General features: G+C 40.3%; 2 protein-coding genes across 2 annotated transcripts in view; one reads left to right on the top strand and one right to left on the bottom strand.

The window, feature by feature from the left end:
- Positions 1-19,876, top strand: part of SAXO1 (stabilizer of axonemal microtubules 1) — a 107,646-nt gene that overhangs the window by 28,357 nt on the left and 59,413 nt on the right. The gene's annotated exons all lie outside the window — the stretch shown is intronic.
- Positions 10,361-12,945, bottom strand: LOC125083868 (splicing regulatory glutamine/lysine-rich protein 1-like). The gene is given in 2 exon segments (XM_047700854.1): positions 10,361-11,631; positions 11,634-12,945. Coding segments are annotated over 2 exon segments (1,881 nt in total). The 5' UTR covers positions 12,942-12,945; the 3' UTR covers positions 10,361-11,058.

Genomic DNA, 19,876 nt, shown 5'->3' with positions numbered 1-19,876 from the left:
TTTTTGGGGTCTTTTGTGGTTCCATACAGATTTAAGGATTGATTGTTCTACTTCTGTGAAAAATGCTATGAAAAATGCTGTTGACATTTCCTTGAATGTACAGAATAGTTTGAGTAGTATAGACATTTTAACAGTGTTTGTTCTGCCAATCCATGAGCATGGAATGTCTTTCCATTTCTTCATGTCCTCTTCAATTTCTTTCATAAGTGTTTTGTAGTTTTCAGAGTATAGGTCTTTTATCTCTTTGGTTAGGTTTATTCCTAGATACATATTTTTGGTGCAATTGTAAATTGGATTTTTTAAAAAGAGATTTTATTTATTTATTTGACAGAGATCACAAGTAGGCAGAGAGGCAGGCAGAGAGAGAGGGGGAAGCAGGCTCCCCGCTGAGCAGAGAGCTCAATGCAGGGCTCGATCCCAGGACCCTGAGATTACAACTTGAGCTGAAGGTAGAGGCTTATACCACTGAGCCACCCAGGCACCCCTGGATTGTTTTCTTAATTTTTCTTTCCCCTGCTTCATTATTGGTATATAGGAATGCAGCAGGTTCCTGTACATTGATTTTTTTTTTAATCTTGCAACTTTACTGAATTTATCAGTTCTAGCAGTTCTTGATGGAGTCTGTCAGGTTTTCTACATAGAAACATGTATCATGTTATCTACAAATAGTGGAAATTTGATTTCTTCCTTGTTGATTTGAATGCCTTTTATTTTTTTTCTGTTTGCTGTGACTAGGACTTCCAGTGTGATGTTGAATAAAAGTGGTGAAAGTGGATATCCTTGTCTTATTCCTGACCTTTGGGAAAAGGCCCTCAGTTTTTCCGCATTAAGGATGATGTTAGCTGTGGGTTTTTCATAGATGGCCTTTATTATGTTGAGGTATGTTCCCTCTAAACCTGCTTTGTTGAGGTTTTTTATCATGAAGAGATGTGCTTTGTCAAATGCTTTTTCTGTGTTTATCGAAATTGCTCATATGGTTCTTATCCTTTCTCTTATTGATGTGATGTATCATGTTGATTAATTTGTGAATATTATACCACTCTTGCAACCCAGGAATATATCCCACTTGATTGTGGTGAATGTTTTTTTGAATGTACTGTGGTATTTGGTTTGCTAACACTTTGTTGAGGAATTTTGAATTTGTGTGCATTGGAGATATTGACTATAGTTTTCTTTCTTTCTTTCTTTTTTTTTTTTTTTTTTTTTTTTTTTTGTGGCATCTTTATCTGGCTTTGGTGTCAGGGTAATCCTGGCCTCCTAGAATGAATTTGGAAGTTGTCCTTCCTTTTCTGTTCTTTTTTTACAGTAGTTTGAGAAGAGTAGGTATGAACTCTTCTTTAATGTTTGGTAGAGGGCGCCTGTGTGGCTCAGTTGGTTAAGCGACTGCCTTTGGCTCAGGTCATGATCCCAGAGTCTTGGGATCAAGTCCCACACCAGCTCCTGGCTCCATGAGGGGTCTGCTTCTCCCTCTGACCTCTTCCCCTCTCATTCTCTCTCTCAAATAAATAAATAAATAAAATCTTTAAAAAAAATAAATGTTTGGTAGAATTCACCTGTGAGGTCATCTGGTCCTGGACTTTTGTTTATTGGGAGTTTTTTTGACTACTGATTCAACTTCATTGCTGGTAATTGGTCAGTTCAAATTTTTGGTTTCTTCTTGTTTCAGTTTTGGTAGTTTATGTTTCCAGGAATGTATTCCTTTCTTCTAGGTTGTCCAATTTGTTGGCAGATAGTTTTTCATATTTTCTTATAATTGTTTGTATTGCAATTGTTTGTATTTTCTGTGTGTGTGTTTTTTTTTTAAAGATTTTATTCATTTGTCAGACAGAGAAGGTGTAAGAGAGAGAGAGAGAGAGAGAGAACACAAGCAGGAGGAGTGGCAGGCAGAGGGAAAAGCAGGCTCCCCACTGAACAAGGAGCCTGATGTGGGACTTGATCTCAGGATCCTGACCTGAGCTGAAGGCAGACACTTAACACCAGAGGCGTCCCTGTGGTGTTGGCTTTTATTTCTCCTCTCTCACTTGTGATTTTATTTATTTGGGTCCTTTCTCTTTTTTTTCTTGATAGGTCTTGCTAAAGGTTTATCAATTTTATTGATTGTTTTTTAAAAAAACCAGCTCCTGGTTTCATTGATCTGTTCTAGTGTTTTTTGTTTTGTTTTTATTTTCTAAATCCTTTATGTCTGCTCAAATTTTTATTGTTTCCTTGTTTCTGCTGCTTTTAGGTCTTGTTTGTTTTCTCTCTCTCTCTCTCTTTCTTTTTTTTTTTTTTTTTTTTTTTTAGCTCCTTTATGTGTAAGGTTAGGTTTTTTATTTGAGATAGTTCTTGCCTTTTTTTTTTTTTTTTTGAAGATTTTGTTTATCAGAAAGAGTGTGAGCACAAGCAGGGGGAGAGATTGTTCTTGCTTCTTGAGGAAGGCCTGTATGGCTATAAATGTCCCTCTTAGAACTGCTTTTGCTGCATCCCAAAGGTTTTGAACTGTTGTGTTTTTCATTTTCATTTTCATTTTCTTTTTTTTTTTTTTAAAGATTTATTTATTTATTTGACAGAGAGAAAGAGAGATCACAAGTAGGCAGAGAGGCAGGCAGAGAGAGAGGGGGAAGCAGGCTCCCTGCCGAGCAAAGAGCCCAATGTGGGACTTGATTCCAGGACCCTAAGATCATGGCCTCAGCCAAAGGCAGAGGCTTAACCTACTGAGCCACCCAGGCACCCCTACAGTCTTTATTATTATTTTTTCTTTTCAAAGATTTTATTTATTTATTTGACAGAGAGAGAGAGAGATCACAAGTAGGCAGAGAGGCAGGCAGAGAGAGAGGGGGAAGCAGGCTCCCTGCTGAGCAAGAGTCCGATGCAGGGCTTGATTCCAGGACCCTGGGATCATGACCTGAACCAAAGGCAGAGGCTTTAACCCACTGAGCCACCCAGGTGCCCCCCCATAGTCTTTGTTTTGAAGTCTGTTTTGTTCAATGGAAGTATTGCTACTGCACCCTTCTTTTGACATCCATTTGCATGATAAATGCCTCTCTGTTTCCTCACTTTCTTTTTAAAAAAAACTTATTTTAAAAATTATTATTATTTTTTTTGTTTCCTCACTTTCAATCTGCAGGTGTCTTTAGGTCTAAAATGAGTCTCTAGTAGACTACATATCAATGGTTCTTGTTTTTTTATGCATTGGGCACCATATATCTTTTGATTGGAGTATTTAGTCCACTTACATTCAAAGTAATTATTGATAGGTATCCATTGTCATTTTATTACTTGTTTTGTGATTGTTTCTGAAGATTTTTTTTCAGATCCTTTCTTGTCTTTCTCTTTGGTGGTTTGCTTGTTTTCTTCAGTGATATATTTGGATTTCTTTTTATTCTTTGCATATTTATTAATGGTTTTTGTTTTGTGTTTAGGTTTATATATAACATTTTCTGCACATGGCAGGCTATATGAAGTTGATGATTGTTTAAATTAGAACCCATTCTTTTCTCTTCTCCTTCCCATGTGTTAGGTGTATGGTTTCATTTTTTTATTTTTTAATTTTTATTTATTTTATTGGAGAGAGAGAGAGAGAGCACACAAATGGGGGAGGGGCAGAGGGAGAAGCAGACTCCCCACAGAGCAGGGAGCCTGATGTGAGGCTTAATCCCAGGACCCTAAGTTCATGACCTGGGCTGAAAATAGATGCTTAACTAACTGAGCCATCCAGGTATTCTATGGTATCATATTTTCTGACCTTCTATTCCGTGAATTCTTTGATTTTTTTTTTACAGAAATATTAATTTTTACTGCTTTTATGTTTCCTATATTTATATCATCACTTTTGTTCTTTCCTTTACACTCAAAGAGTCTCCTTTAATATTTCTTGCAGGGCTGGTTTTGTGATCATGACCCCTTTAGTTTTTGTTTGTCTGGGAAAATCTTTCTCTCTCCTATTCTGAAGGATAGCCTGGCTAGAGTACTCTTGGCTGCAGATTTTTCCCATTTAGCACTTTGAATATCTCATGCCATTTCTTTCTGGTTTGTGAGTTTCTGCTGAAAAAAAAAAAAAAAAGTCATTGATGGTTTTTTTTGGGTTTCCTTTTATTAACTGTCTTCATTTGTCTTGCTGCTTTTAGTATTTTTTACAACTATATTTTGCCATTTCAATTACAATATGTCTTGGTGTGGATCTGCTTTTGTTGATTTTCTTGGGAGTTCTCTTTGCCTCCTGGATCCCGATACCTATTTGTTTCCACAGAGTAGGGAAGTTTTCAGCTATTATTTCTTCAAATAAATTCTTTCTCCCCTTTTCATGCTCTTCTTTTCTGCGACTCCTATAATGAATGTTACTACATTTGATGGAGTCACTGAGTTCCCTAAGTCTATTCTCATGTTGCATAGTTCTCTCTCTTTTTTGTGCATCCTGATTACTTTCTATTACTCTGTCTTCTAGGTCATTAATTCATTCCTCTGCTTCTTCCAGTCTGCTGTTTGTTCCATCATGTGTGTTTCTCATTTTGCTTATTGAGTCCTTTATCTTTGCCATGTTATTTTTTTATCTCTGTGTTGAGGTTCTCACTGATCTCACTCTTTTCTCAAGTCCTGTGAGTATCCTTATGATCACTGCTTTAATTTCACCATCAGGCTTGTAACTTATATCTGTTTCACTTAGATCTCTGGTCATGGCATTGTCCTGGTCTTCCATTTGGGACAAATTCCATTGTCTTTTCATTTTGCCTAAGTGTCTGCCTATTTCTCTGTGTTAGGAAAGTCAGATATGTCTCCTGTTCTGGAGGGTAATGACTTTATGAAGAGGAGGTCCCGTAGTGCCCTCCCTGCAGTGTAGTGTCCCCTGGTTGGTCCCCAGGGCCTGCTACTTCTGGGAGTGTGTCCAGTGTGTGCTGTGTGTGCTCTGCTGTTTTGCCCTGGCTGCTTTAGCCTTCAGGTGAGTCATCTCTGGGGCTCTTTCCATCTGTTGTGAGCAGTGTTTGGTCCCTGGCCTAAACATGACACACTTTAACTAGGATGCTCTAGTCTCTTTGTGCATGAGACCTATTGCTGCTGCCCCTGGAGCTGAGGCCTTGCAAAACTCCTGCATTGGGAGATGTGGCACTGGCAGGGGTTTGGGCCATTCTTCTGTGGGAAGGGGCCCCCTGCTCTGGGACTGAGGCCAGCCTGACTGGGAGGGGTGGTTCCACCAGAACATGGGGGAGTGGGGCTTGGTGTAAGCAGGTTAGTTAGTGAGTGCTGGTGCTGTGCTGGTTTCTGTAGGCGGTCCTGTGCTTATGTTGAGAGGGAGAAGGGAGGGAAATGATATGGCCAGTTCCTTTGTTCTGGAAGAGAATCTCCATGAATGCTGCCTCTCTGGGATGTGCTCTGAGATGAGCAGATATTCTTGCCACTGTGTGCCCTCGGTACTTTATAGATCACTGTTCCTGTGCCCTTTGTCTGAGGCTAGTTTACTTGCCTTCTCTCCAGGAGCAGACCCAATGCCTCCAGCCTCTCCCCAAGCCAAGCACGCTGACTTTTAAAACTCCAGGCTTTAAGCCCCACTGGTTGCAAGGATCCAGCAAATTGGGGCCCTCCTGCTTTCCAAGCCAGTAGCTATGGGAATTCATTAATCTATGTGCTCCCTGTGTGCTAGTCTTCTTTCTTCTGTGGTCTCTGTGACCACGACTGACTCACCACTACCTGGCTACCATCTGTGTCTCTTCCCAACTATACCTCTATACTTCCCATCTTCTTTGATGTGGCCTCTTTGCCTTCAGTTATGGGATTGGTTCTGCTAGTCTTTAGGTCAACTTCTGGGGGGTATTTGGGATGACTTGATAGTTACCTGGTTTTATTTGTGGAACTAGGTGAGCCTAGGGTCCTCCAATGCCATCCTCTTTCATCTCTATTCTTAAGTTGAGGGTTTCTTCTTGTTTTTTTTTTTTTTTTTTTTTTTTAATCAAGAAAGGATGTTGAATTCTGTCAAATGCCTCTTCTGTAGAGATGCATATTAAGAATGTACAATGTGATTTCTGAGGTTTACTTTAAACTACTTCTGCAACGGAGGGGTTTAATGAAGCAAGTATGGCAAAATCTAGGTAATTGTGGAGAATGGATGATATTTGGGTACTTATTAAACTAGTGCCTCTACTTTTGGGTATGTTTCAAAATTTGTATGTATAAAAACTTAAAGGAAAAGCTGGCATTAAAGTATGAGTTTTATTTTATTTATTTATTTAAGATTTTATTTATTTATTTGATAGTGAGAGAGAGAATGACAGGGGAGAAGGTCAGAGGGAGAAGTGGACTCCTCATGGAGCTGGGAGCCCAATGAGGGACTCGATCCCGAGATTCCAGGATCATGACCTGAGCCGAAGGCAGTCACTCAACCAACTGAGCCACCCAGGCGCCCTATGAGTTTTATTTTTAAATTGTTCAAATGTTCTTATTTCAAAATACCTGATTTAAGTCATTTTATTTTGATTATTGTCCCTTATTTTCTCTTTGTTTTATGGAATAATGTGGCCATTTGCAACATCCAACTATATTATGCTTTTCCTTTCCTTTTCTTTTTTTTTTTTTAAAGATTTTATTTATTTATTTGACAGAGAGAAATCACAAGTAGGCAGAGAGGCAAGCAGAGAGAGAGGAGGAAGCAGGCTCCCCGCTGAGCGGAAAGCCCGATGTGGGGCTTGAACCCAGGACCTGGGATCATGACCTGAGCCGAAGGCAGCGGCTTAACCTACTGAGCCACCCAGGCGCCCCTGCTTTTCCTTTTCTAAGAGAAAAATAATGTGTTTACGTTCTTTGTTTTTAATGGTCTCACTCTTGCCTCCAGTGTTTTTCTTGTCTCTGGAAGTTGAAGTTGATTCTTGTGAACTCTTGAGTGGTTAGTATAAATGTGCAATGACTTTTTAAAAAAGATTTTATTTATTTGAGAGAGAGAAGGAGAAAGAAGAGCAGCAAGGGAGAGGGAGAAACAGACTCCCTGCTGAGCAGGGAGCCCTATGCGGGGCTTGATCCCAGGACCTGGGGTCATGACCTGAGCCAAAGGCAGACACGTAATTGACTGAGCCACCCAGCCACCCTAAATGTGCAGTAATTTCTAAACCTGATTTACTTGGAGGAGCTTTGAAAAAAAACTACAGAAATGTAGACAGATTCACTAGGCCTAGGGTGGGACTTGCTTCCCAGAAGTGATTGGGATGCAGTCAGATTTGGGAATCACTAAGTAGGAGCAGTGCTTCTGGAAGGACATGGAAGCCCCATCCCTTTGTGCTCCCTCCTACCAGCCTGGAGAACACCCTGCCTTAGTGGGAGGAGAGCAGGTCTTGGAATCAGAAGTTCCAGGCCAGTTAGTAGACTTAGAGGACCATGGTTGAACAGGTAACTTCACTCTCAGAAGAATGCAACTGAGCTGGGCTACCAGGGAGCTCCCTAAATGAGTTAATTATTCCATGATGAGATTTTGGCTGATGTCAGCATAGCCTGGGAGAGACCTGTTGACCACTAGAATGAGGGCATTAATGTGGAATCATCCCATGTACCGAAGGAGAAGATATTTACGTATCTGTATTAGGTTGATTACATTTTTAGAAAAATCACCGAAGGAAAATAACCACAAAATCCTGAAGATTGTGTGTGTGTGTGTGTGTGTGTGTGTGTGTGTGTGTGTGTGTGTGTGTGTATGTATGTGTTGGGGAGGGGGTAGAGGGCAGAAGTTTGCTTTATTTTTTTGCTTATTTAAATTGGCATAAGGCATACTATAATTAATATCTATATTTCTAAAAAAAAAAAACCTCAATCCCTTCTTGGATGGTCTAGTGGAATAGCAACCTTGACATATTTAATAAAACTAAGTGTTGTATAATGAGCTTTTCTTTTGAGGCCTTTAAGAGTGTTCAAATATGTCTCATTAGCTTACTCAAGCCAAATGGGGAGGGTCAAAAAGATGTTGGCAGCCAGAGACTCCAGGTGCTGAGATTAGCCCCAGATCACGTCCAAGGGTTCTGGGCAACTGCTAACTGATCCCAGTCCTCAAAAAAACAAACAAAAAAAAAAAACCAAAAAAAACCAGGATTCTGAAGAGATGTGAAAGATTTTTGGAGCTGCCTGACCTTTAAGAGTTGACAGAACAGAGCCCAATCCTGCTGAGCCCAGGCATTTTCCATTCACTTGGTCTAAGGATGGCAGCACCTTCAAAACAGAGAACATACTTCCCTGCCGGAAGCCACATCTTTCAGTGGTGACACCCAAAGGCAACCCCTGTGGTCCTTTGCTTGTTTTGGAGAGATGCAGCCTGACTGCTTCTGTTGTTACAGCGCTGGGTGGTCTGCCAGTAAGCACGTAGTATAAATAACAACTAATAAATAATTTTACAGCAGAGGTCCTAAATCTTTCCAGATAGTGCACTGGTGCGTGGCTGTCAAATGCCAGACAGATCCTAAGAAAACAGTAACTTTAACCTATCCATTTTTTACGTATGTGGCACGCTGTTGTCATAAAATGTTCCTTAGGTTTTAATGGCGTAAAGGCAGAAATGTGCATGTAAAAACACATGGACACAAACAACCCACATAGGCACAGCCACCCTTGCTGTCTACATGATGATTTCTGTTTGTGGAAGTTGCCAATTTTTATATATCACCGAGTTGTTTTTCGAGTTTGGCTAGGGTACGTTATTTGAGACTTGTGACTTTGAACAGACTTGATTTTTTTGGAGTAAGATCCCTGTGATATTTGCAGGCTGGACCACACTCTTGGAAGTGTGTTACTGACCCAGATGATAAGAAGATGAATTGATTTCACTCCTTTTAGAGTTTCCTATGTCTTGAGATCCCCCTACCTGGGTCCTGTGCTGTCTAGAATGTTTGGGGTTGGATTAGGATAATCTCAACTTTATTTCCTTATCTGTAGAAAGATGTGACCCATCATAACTATCTCCTAGTTAGTTGGTTTGGTTGGTTGGGCATTAGAATTTTGGTCTCATCCCTCCCTGTGAAATTTCCCTGGCTTCGGCTTCTTATATTGGAGATAGTAATACCTGTGGATGGGATTATTTTTTTTTTCCTCTAAAATACTTAGCTTTATTAGAGAAATGGTACTAAAAATAACAAAGATTCAAACATTTGCTCTATTCTACTTACATATTATAAATAAGACAGCTGTTGGTGCAAGACACCCACTCCTTTGCAATCTTTCCATATGCACCCAAGCATTCTTGTATCAGAATAAGCTGTTTACCAGCCAACCGTATGTGGCTGAATGATTAAAATGACCATCTATACTTTACATAGTAAAGCATTTTCAAAAATTTTAATGTACACAGTGACAAAAAGGAAAAAAAACCACAGTTATTCTGAACACATGAAGAGTAACTAAGCAGCTTCATAATCAAACCAGGCTTCATTGCAATAAGGACAATTCTTTCCATTCTCTACCAAATACTTAAGTTTCAATAGTATTAACATTAAAAGAAAACTCAAGTTGAAACCAAGTAACTGATGGGCTACTCGGCTTCTTAAATCTATAAGTAACTCTTCCCATGAGGTAAGGCAACGGAGTAATTTGATTGTATTAGGTTGCATTAAAATAATGATACTTGATTTTTTAAATAACATGCTAATTAAAAGGTACAACTTTTAGGGGGAACAAAACAATAATGAAAAGATATCTGAAACTATGAGTTATGGCTTTGGGGGAAAATATTAACAATGTTGTTTTCCTACTTGCATACTTCCTGCAGAAAGTGAGCCTAAGAGTAACGAATGACCTATATTTTAAACTCAAGTAAACATATCCTTAAAACAAATAACCTCATGTGTTCTCTTTTACATAGAATTTCTGCACATCATTTATGAGAAGATGATTAAGAGGTAATAATTAAGGCCATCCAATGGAGACAATAAAAGTGTTTGCTCTGATTTAAGTAAAGAACGAACGTGCTTCATTTTCAATTATCACAGTATAAAACTGATGGTCCCAAAACTGCATTGTTGTTTTAAGCTCTAAAGTCATTCTTGAAAACAGGACTTCCCTCTTGTTAGGTGAACTACTTAAGAAGCTCTTCTGACATAACACTTGCACCCTTCTCTATGGGAGTGAGTGGGATATCCATCTATGTTCCATATGAACCGAGAATGACTAGCACATATAAAATTCTAGAAAACAGCATACCACATTGTAGAAGGCACTAAAGCTTCAGCTTGTGCTCCCATAGCCCATTTTGAAAACCCAGTTTTCTTTTTATAATGGCACCTTTGCCACCTACAGCTGACAACACACACTGCAGTATTATTTGTAATAAGCTTGGAAATGTCAAGAAAGTTCAAAAAGAAATGTTTACTCTGTGGGGAGGCCCAATGATTCTAAACACTGAATACTAATACATTATTATTAGTATTCAACACGGGTGCTCTTCCTTTTGAGAGAGAACAGGAGCATGCATTGTCAGTTGTTTGTTAATCCACTTATTTAAGCAACTTTAGTTTGTAAAACTATTTTAACAAAAAAAAACCTGTTGTCCTAAACAGTGAGCAAAAGAAAACACAATAGTGAGAATTTAACACAATCACCGTAAATCCTGTGAAGTAAATGTTAAAACTTCTTACATACTCTGCACTTACAAGGATGTATATATATTTCCACCGATTTCAAGCACATCATCAAATCTGTATATATCGAAATTAAAAAAAAAGTAAAACAATACAAAATTCAGCAACTACCGTTTTTAAAAAGAGCCTCCAATGCTTATCTCCAGTCTTTAAGGATAGTACAAATTTGGATTTTAATGTCCCATTTATTTGTAATGGTTCTTGACAAACACTAACAAACCACATGACAAGTGTGTCAGCCACCATGGAAATGCACAGATTCTAGAAGATGAGGAGTTTGGGTAACACCTGTCATTTTCACGATGTCCATGCTTTATTTTCTTACTCTGGAACAAGATGGCCACACAGTCACCTAACAACTAGAAAAGCTGTTAGTTTGTATCTTTATGCTCAACTGGATTTCTTCACTGTTTAACATCTTGTTGAGAGATTTAAAAGCTTTGGATTTTATTCCAGCGTGTGTTTAGAGGTGCATTTGTCGGTCCTATACTGCTTCTGTTTTGGTAGAGAGGTTTTCCTCATTTGGCTGACAATTTCCATTTTGCTGTACTTTGTTTTCCTCGGTCCTTGGTGCATCCTTGTCATCTACTTCTTTGCCCACGCTTGATTCTGGTTCTTTATTGTGTTCCTTCTCTTTAAGTGAAGTATTGTTCTTCTCCAACTTTTCCTTTCCATCTCGGTCATTAGAGCTCTTTCTTGTAGAGCTTGATCGTTCTCTCTCTCTTCTTTCACTAATATGGTCCCTTTCTTTTTCTCTCTTTTTATCCTTCTTATTTCTGCTCCTAGGAGATGGAGATCTAGAAGATTTCCTTTTTATAGTTTTTGATGTTCTTGGTGATCTGGAAGAACTTCTGCTCCTCCTCCTACGCCTTTCCCTGCTGGAACTACGAGATCTTCTTGATGCATTGTAACTTCTGGGTGGTGTTCTGGATTTTTTATCCTTCTTTCTTTTGTCATCTATCTCTTTGGATCTGTCCTTGTCTCGTTCCTTTTCTTTGTCCTGTTCCTTGTCCTTGTCTCGCTCCTTGTCATGTTCTTTTTCCCGCTCTCTCTCTCTCTGTCCTTTTCCTTGTCTTTATCCCGGTCCTTTTCCCGTTCTTTATCCCGGTCTTTGTTTTTACCCCGTTCCTTTTCTTTTTCACGTTCCTTCTCCCTCTCTCTCTCTTTTTCCCTTTCCTTTTCTCTATCTTTTTCTTTCACTCTTTCCTTTTCCTTGATCTTTTCTCGGGTGTCTTTTCTCTTGTCCCGTGAACGTGAACGACTCCTTGATTTCCGTCTCTCCCTTGATTTAGAGCGTTTTTTATGTGGGCTCTTAGATCTACGTCTGTCTTTTTGTCTTGAACGTGACCTATTATGGGATCTACTCCTGTGTTTTGACTGCGATCTTTTTCGTCTAGAATGGGATTTTGAGCTAGACCTGGATTTTGAATGAGTATGGGAACGAGATCGACCGCCTTTTCTTTCATTGCTCTTTCCAGACTCTGGTTCAATGGCTGCTGAGATAAAGGACTGAGCCTCTCGTACTCGCTTCATTACTTCTTCTAACTCCTTAGCTGCAGCCTGAGGTGTCATCTCAGGGGGTTTTACTATTGCATTGTTGGAGTGATTAATTTTCAGTGGCCTGTCTCCAAACATAACTCCATTAAAAGCAAGGGCCCTTGGTACAGAATTTTGGTCTGCAAATTCCACAAAAGCAAACCGAGTTGGCTGAGTCTCATCATCTGCCATCCGCACAAACCTCACTTCTCCAACTTGTTTAAAAAATTCAAGTAGTTGATCAGCTGTTGTTGTCTGGGAATTCAAATTGCCAACATAGACTGTTCTCCTAATTTCATCAATTTTGGAAGGATCCACATTTCCCATAAGTGGTGGCTGTGGTATCTCTCCAAGCGTTGCAATGTTGGGGTCTAGTGCTGCTGCTGGTATAGCTCCCAAACTGCTAAGGGAAACACCCAATGTAGTCAAGGGATTTGGGGTCGGTATGGGAAGCAAGCCTGCACCAGGCATTAAACTTGTCATGGTTGGAGCAGGAGCCAATAAAGAGAGGGCTTTGGATTCCTCTGGAATTTTACCTTCTGCACAGGGTACAACTATCAGAGCTCTGTCAATAAAAACCGTGTTAGTTAGATGCTGGGCCACGCCAACACTTGATGGGTCACGAAACTTAACATAACATACTTTGGAAGAAAAAGCAAGAGGAGCGTTGTCTGGGGGGTAAAGCCGCAGCTCCTCGATTTCTCCTAGGAAGGAAAAAAGCGTCCTCATCTGCTCGCTGGTCACCGCCGATGACAGATTGGTCACCTGAATCACCGCCGTAGGGGTAAGGCCGAAGCCTAAAGCCAAACCGAAGCCGCCGCCGCTGTTCATCCCGACCCCCTCTGCTGTCCTCCGCTCCCCAACGTCTACAACACGTCAGCGATGGAGCCGGGAAAGCGAAGAAGTGGATGGGATTATTTTAAGGATGGAGTGTGGTGGCTTCCCTGAGAGTGCCCAGTGTAGGTTTTCAGTAGGTGTTGGTTATCTTCACCTTCTGTATTTATGTCTTACACCCTGTTCCCTTGAAATTCTGCCCACAGCAAAGCCCATGGTCCCATGAAGGCCTCCCGTATTGGGAGGAAAGTCACGCTGCCCTCTGTATTTTCATAGCGACCGTGAAACCTCTCTCCTGTGGTCTTCTGGTGTGATGTCTTTCCCTGTGGTGATGACAGGAACCTGTCTGTGTGCTGCCTCGCCCCCCACTCTGGTCAAACCACTGGGCAGAAGGTGGAGGACAGAGGTTGAGGCCAACAGGGCCCAGCGTTTCCTGCGGGACATTAGCAAATGCCACACACCCAGCAGGTGTGGTCACAGAGAGGCTCTCCACAGATGTGTGGGGTGGTTCTTAAAATAAACCTGAAGAATGGTACGTGCTCCCAAGGTGCTTGTCTCCTTCCTCCTCCTGCTTCTAGCTGCCTGTGCCTCTGTCCAGCCCTCTCGCTTGGAGTCTCTGCTCTGTCACTGGAGCAGGCTTGGCCTCCCTGGGAGGTCAGCTTTATAGAGTACTGGTTAATTGGAACCAGCCTGTCTACTTAATAGCTATGTGTTAGGGGTGGAATCGTGCCCCCAAAAGACATGGGAGTCCTAAACAAGTACCTCAGAATGGGACCTCATTCGGAGGTAGGGTCTTTACAGAGGTAATCAAGGTTGCATGAGGTCATTAGAGCAGGCCTTATTGGACTGGTGCCCTTATTGGAAGAGACGGACATACAGGTGAGAGACTGTGTGGAGGCAGAAAGAGAGCGAGAGAGCGAGCGAGCAGTGTTTACAAGCCAGGGGACGCTGGAGACTTCCCAAAGCTAGGAGAGAGGCATGGAACAGATGCTGCCTCGTATCCCCTTGGAAGGAACCATCCCTGCTAAGGCCTTGATTTTGAACTTATAGCCTCTGAAACCTCAGACAATACATTATTTCCAGTGTGTGCTACTTTGTTGGGACAGTCCCAGGAAACTAGTACGTTGGGTGAAGCAGGCAAGTCTATTAATCTTTTTAGCTATATTTCCTTATCGATGGGATAATGTGACCCATCATAACTATCTCCTTGGGTACTTCCGAGGTTTAAATACTGCCTGGTATTTTGGGAAGACTTATTAATGGCATCCCTTTCTGCTGGTTCCATAGGCTCCTGCCCCTATGTCAGCCCTGGACCACTTTTAAATTTAGCAGTCCCTTGTGTTTCTCTGGAAGACGTTCATCCGGGTTCTGGCTTCTGTGAGCATGAGATCTAGAAGCCTTAGCCTAAAGCGAATCCTCTTTTCTGGCAAGTATCCAGGTCAGTTAGGGCTTTCATTTCTTGATGAAGCGCTCAGCCAGTCAAATAACCTGCAAAGCCATCCTGTCCTATTAGTATGTGTTAATAGGCTGAGGCCTCATGCCTTTCAGGTAACTTCTTACCCGAGAGCCTTTGTTAAGTATGATAACCTTTAGGTACCTATTGATTTCCTTACTTCTGTTTATTTCAGTTGAAGTGTAGTTGACATCGATATTAGTTTCAGGTGTACAACATGGTGATTTAACACTTACATACGTTACACACCACTCACCATGATAAGTGAGGTACCGTCTTGTCACCTTGCAAAGCTATTACCATACTATGAACATATTCCTGATACTGTAATTTACATTCCCTTGAGTTAGTACTGGAAGTTCATACCTCTTAATCCCCTTCACCCATTTTACCCATGCTCTCAGCCCCTTCCCCTCTGGTAACCACCATTTTGTTCTCTTTATTTCTGAGCCTGTTGTTTAGATTTGTTTTTTAGATTCCCCATGTAAGTGAAATCATACAGTTTTTGTCTTCCCTTATCTAACTTATTTCACGTAGCACAGTCACATCTAGGTCAGTCCATGTTGTTGCCCATGGGGAGAGTTCATTATTTTTCATGGTCACGTAATATTCCATTGTATATTTATACCTCATCCATTTTCCATTTATCTGTCAATGGACACTTACATTGCTTCCATCTCTTGACCTTATAAATGATACTGAAACGAACAGAGGGGTGTGTATATTTTTTCAAATTAGTGTTCTTGTTTCCTTTGGGTAAGTACCCAGAATTAGAATCGCTGGGTCATACAGGGTTTCTATTTTTAGTTTTTTGAAAAACCCACCATCCAGCACACAGGAGTTCCCTTTTATCCACATCCTTGTCACACTTGTTATTTCTTGTCTTTTTTTATTTTAGCCATTCTGTTAGGTGTGAGGTGATAGCTCATTGTGGTTTTGAAGTACATTTCCATGAAGATGACTGATGCTATCTTTTCATGTGACTGTTGGCCATCTGCATGTCTTTGGAAAAACGACCATTCAGGTCTTCTGCCTATATTTTAATGGAATTTGTGGGGTGTGTGTGTGTGTGTGTGTGTGTGTTTATGTGTGTGTGTGTGTGTGTGTGTGTGTGTGTGTTAGCTGTATGAGATTTTTAAAGATATATTTTGGATATTAACTCCTTATGGGTGATACCATTTACAAATATCTTCTCCTAATCAGTAGGTTACCTTTCATTTTGGGGGTTTCCTTTGCTGTGCAAAAACATTTTAGTTTGATATAGTCCTGATGGTTTGTTTTTGCTTTTGTTGTCCTTGTGCAAGGAGATTGATTAAAAAATTATTGTGAAGACTGATGTTTAAGAGTTACTGCCTGTATGGACGCCTGGGTGGGTCAGTTGAGTTTGAGCATCTGCCCTTGATTCTGGCTCAGGTCATGATCTCAGGGTTGTGAGATTGAGACCCTTGTCAAGCTCCATGCTCAGCGGAAAGCCTGCTTGAGATTCTCTCTCTTCCTCTGCTCCCTCCCTCCTGCTTGTGCTCTCTCTCAAAAATAAATAAATAAATCTTTTAAATAAGATTTTCTAATTTTAAATAAGATTTTCTTAAATACTGCCTATGTTTTCTTTCAGGATTTTTATGGTTTTAGGTCTTTAATTTGGATCTTTAGCCCATTTTGAGTTTATTGTCTAAGAAAGTGGTCCAGTTTCATTCTTTTGTATGTAGTTCTCCACTTTTTCCAGAACTATTTGTTGAGGAGACTGTCTTTTCCGCATTGTGTATTCTTGCCTCTTTTGTCATTGATCAGTTAACTGCATAGTCATGGATTTATTTTTGCATTCTTGATTCTCTGCTCCCTTGATCAATGTGTTTGTTTTTGAGCCAGTACCGACTGTTGCAATTACTGTAACTTTGTAGTGTGTTTTGAAATCAGCTTTGTTCTTCTTAAGATTGCATTGGCTCTTTGGGGTCTTTTATGGTTCCCTATGAATTGTAGGGTTGTTTATTCTAGTTCTGTGAAAAATGCTATTGGTATTTTGATGGGGGGTAACATTGCGTCCCTAGATTGCTTTGGGTAGTACAGACATTTTAATAGTATTAATTTGCCCCATCTATAAACATAGAATATCTTTCCATTTATTGGTGTCCTCTCCAATATATTTGATTGTCTTACAGTTTTCAGAATACATGCTCCTTGATTAACTTTGACCTCCTTGATTAAATTTATTCCTAGGTATTTTATTCTTTTTGATGCAGTTGTAAATGGGATTATCGTTTAAATTGCTTTCTGTTAGTTTATTAGTGGTTATTAACTTTTTGTTTTAAATTCCTGTTATTGAAGGCTACAGGAGGTAGGGCCTGGGTTATTGGGGGGTTGTTAGAAGAAAAATTAAGGTCTTTAGATCTGTGAATTCTTCTTTGCATGTGGGAGGGGGTGTTTGGAATCAGCTGTGGGCCTCCGTCTGACATTGCACCTGTGTGGCCTTGGGCCAGTTCCTTCATCTTTCTGAGCCATTGGCTATCCCCTCTATATAGTGAAGATGATGATACATCCCCAAGTGGCTTTTTAAGATTTAAATGAGGTAATTTAGGTAAAGAAATGCCTTGTCTATGTGTTATATACTAAAAAAAAAAAAGTTCCTTTCCTCCCATTTTTCATTCCCCAGCTGTTGGCAGTCCATGGTTTAAGGATTGGCTGCTTTAGGCATGATATTAGAGGTTACTTTAGGACAGGTAAGAGCTTATTGTGCCCCTTAAATTAAACTCTGTCAAAAGCTGCATGCCACCCACATGCTGAGAAACTTTGAGGGACATAGTTCAGGTTCATGACTTTTTTTCAACGTGATCCAAAGTGAATTTGATATTCTACGCAAGGTACTTTGGGTGACAGTGTAGCTTCTGACTTGTTTAGCACTTTCAGACTTTTTTTTTTTTTAAATAAACATTTGAAGAATGAGATGGGAGTGTGTCTGCATGTATGATGGCTAAAAAAGTAAATTTTCCTATAGCTCCTGTTCTTTAATTGTGTGTTGGTCATCTCTAGAAGTTAAATGTATATTTTTGAAGGTCTTGAAGATAAATCTGTATTAATAACAACGGCTATTGAAGCACTTTAGGTTCCGATAACATCAATAACCTAAAAATCTCTAAGCTTTTCATAAACATCAGTGAGAACTGTATTAATATATAAAACAGGACTTCAGTTTGGGCTAAATTGAATTAGTCCGTTGGTATCAGATGAGGAGTTGGCTCTCTAGTTTCACTTGAAAAGAGCAGGGTAGCAAAGGAAAGAGGCATAGAATGTTTTGTTTCTGCATCACTTTACTTGTTTTGTTACTTTTCTTGTCTCAAAGCCACTCTCAGATGATTCCATTAGAAGGAGGGTGGTGGGATATTTGCCGTTTTCCGTGAAAGTAAGGATAGTTGTTGGGAGAGATGGTTCAGGCCTTATTATAATCAATAAAACTTCATTCTATAACTTCTTGTGCGCTGAAAGTCCAACGATCTTCTCCTTTTTAAAAATTAAAAAACTTTGGAATTCATGGGGAAAGGTTCAGAATACCACAGGTTTTTATACCTTCCTTTAATAATTATTTTCATAAACTACGTTCAGTTCAGACCCTAGTCTGAGGAGCTATATGATCTGGAAAGCAGCGTAAAGTGAATCATCATAAAGCAAATCCTATTTTCCCATAGGAGTCTAGTTTTAATTAGGGGTTTTATTCCTGACAAAGTGCTCACCATCATATAAATCATAAATATGGCTGTGGATATGTTATAAAAGTAAAGACACAGCAGTATACATCATGTAATAATTTAAATAATATCGTACTCCTAGTTATATACAATGAACGTGCATATAGTGTATACATTATTAGGCAAAGCCCAAGTGCTTTATAAAATATACATTCAGCATATAAAAATGCATAGCTCTGCCATGGTTTAATGTAAATGGAAGAACTTAATAAAGTATAGATTGCTGTACAGATGTAAGCTGAAATTTTATTAGTCTTGTGCATATAGCCTAACATAATACACGTGCAATAAGACATTCTTAAATGTCTAGTTAGGAATATTTTTGCTGTCCGTAGAATTTGGAAGGACATTTGGGGGTCTGGGTGACTCATGAGGGTAGGATGTGTAGGTAAGTTTGAACGGATGCTTTTCTTTTGTTAAGCTTTCTTTGTGCTTCTCTGCTTTGTTTCAAAATGTTTTTACATGAACTTTGTAGCCTCATAGCCATGTTTTAAGAGAAGATGCCATCATTCGCATTTTGAAGAAGACACTGATGAGCACAGAAGATAAATGACACTTTCAGAGTCACTTTGTCACTAGGAAGTTGCAATATGAGACTAAAACCCATTCCTTCTGTCTGCTCTTTCTGCGTTCCACCAAATACACTCGAGGACCTGACCGTGGTCTCTGTACCTAGAGCAAATTTAAATTTGAGGTCATTTTCAAGGGGAACTGTTGGAGTGTCTTTGGGGAGGGGAGGGAGAAGCAGGCTCCCTGCTGAGCAGGGAGCCCAAAAAGGGGCTTGATTCCAGGACCCTGGGATCACGACCTGAGCTGAAGGCAGACTCTTAACCAACTGAGCTGCCCAGGAGTCCCTGAGGAAGACACTCTTGAATGCTTGCTCTTTCTTTACCCCCACCGCACCCCAGGCATTACTGAATGCAGGCAGTCACAGCAGGCTGGCCACGGGGGGCAACCTGAGGAGAGTGTGTGGAACGGGACAGTGGGTCACTTGGCTTTGCCTTAGTGTATCTATCAAGTAATTCTAGTTGGTGCTATGGTGGCAAACCCTGAAAGCTCCATAGTCATGATGAAGGTTTATCAGTCATACCAAAATCTTGGTGCTGCTGCCATCTTGCAACTTTGCCATCGTGGGGTTCATTTTTTTTCCCCCCTGGGTGTGAGAAGGAGGGGGAGATAACACGGGGCCAGCCCTGAATTGAGGGGTGTGGTGTGTGGTCTCATGGTCCCATTTCTTCTCTGTGCTGAAATTGTCGGCTTATATAGTGATGGAATCATGACACTGTCTTCAGTAACATCCTGGTTAATCACCTGGCAATCACCGTGGTGATTTTTTGCTTACTGAATAAACACTAGGGAGTCTGATTCAAAGTAGCAGTTCATCCCAAAGAATCACTTGAGTTGTGTTACATGCAGTAATCATAAGTTTTGCATCACAGCCACTGTTAGCCTGTATGATTCCTTTGTGCAAATTAGAAACAGGCACCCCTTCTCCAATGTGTTTTATTTCCATCTGTCAGAAAACTGTCATGCTGAGCTTGTTGGAACAACACCTACTGTCTCCTGAGAAATTGTCAAAATACACAAATTGACAATGTCTCTGAAATGGACAGTACCCCCTTAGATGTGTCATCCTGTCATCCTTGTGCAGTACACAACCTGCACAACCGTATGTGGCAACTTTGTTCCCCTCACTTACTATTATTGAATCTTACTGAAACTTTGCAGATACTACCAGGTAA

Source organism: Lutra lutra, chromosome 13, assembly GCF_902655055.1.
Source record: "Lutra lutra chromosome 13, mLutLut1.2, whole genome shotgun sequence".
In the NCBI taxonomy this organism is placed as follows: domain Eukaryota; kingdom Metazoa; phylum Chordata; class Mammalia; order Carnivora; family Mustelidae; genus Lutra; species Lutra lutra.
The sequence above is the reverse complement of the archived record's forward strand: the minus strand, read 5'-3'. Positions and strand labels throughout refer to the sequence as shown.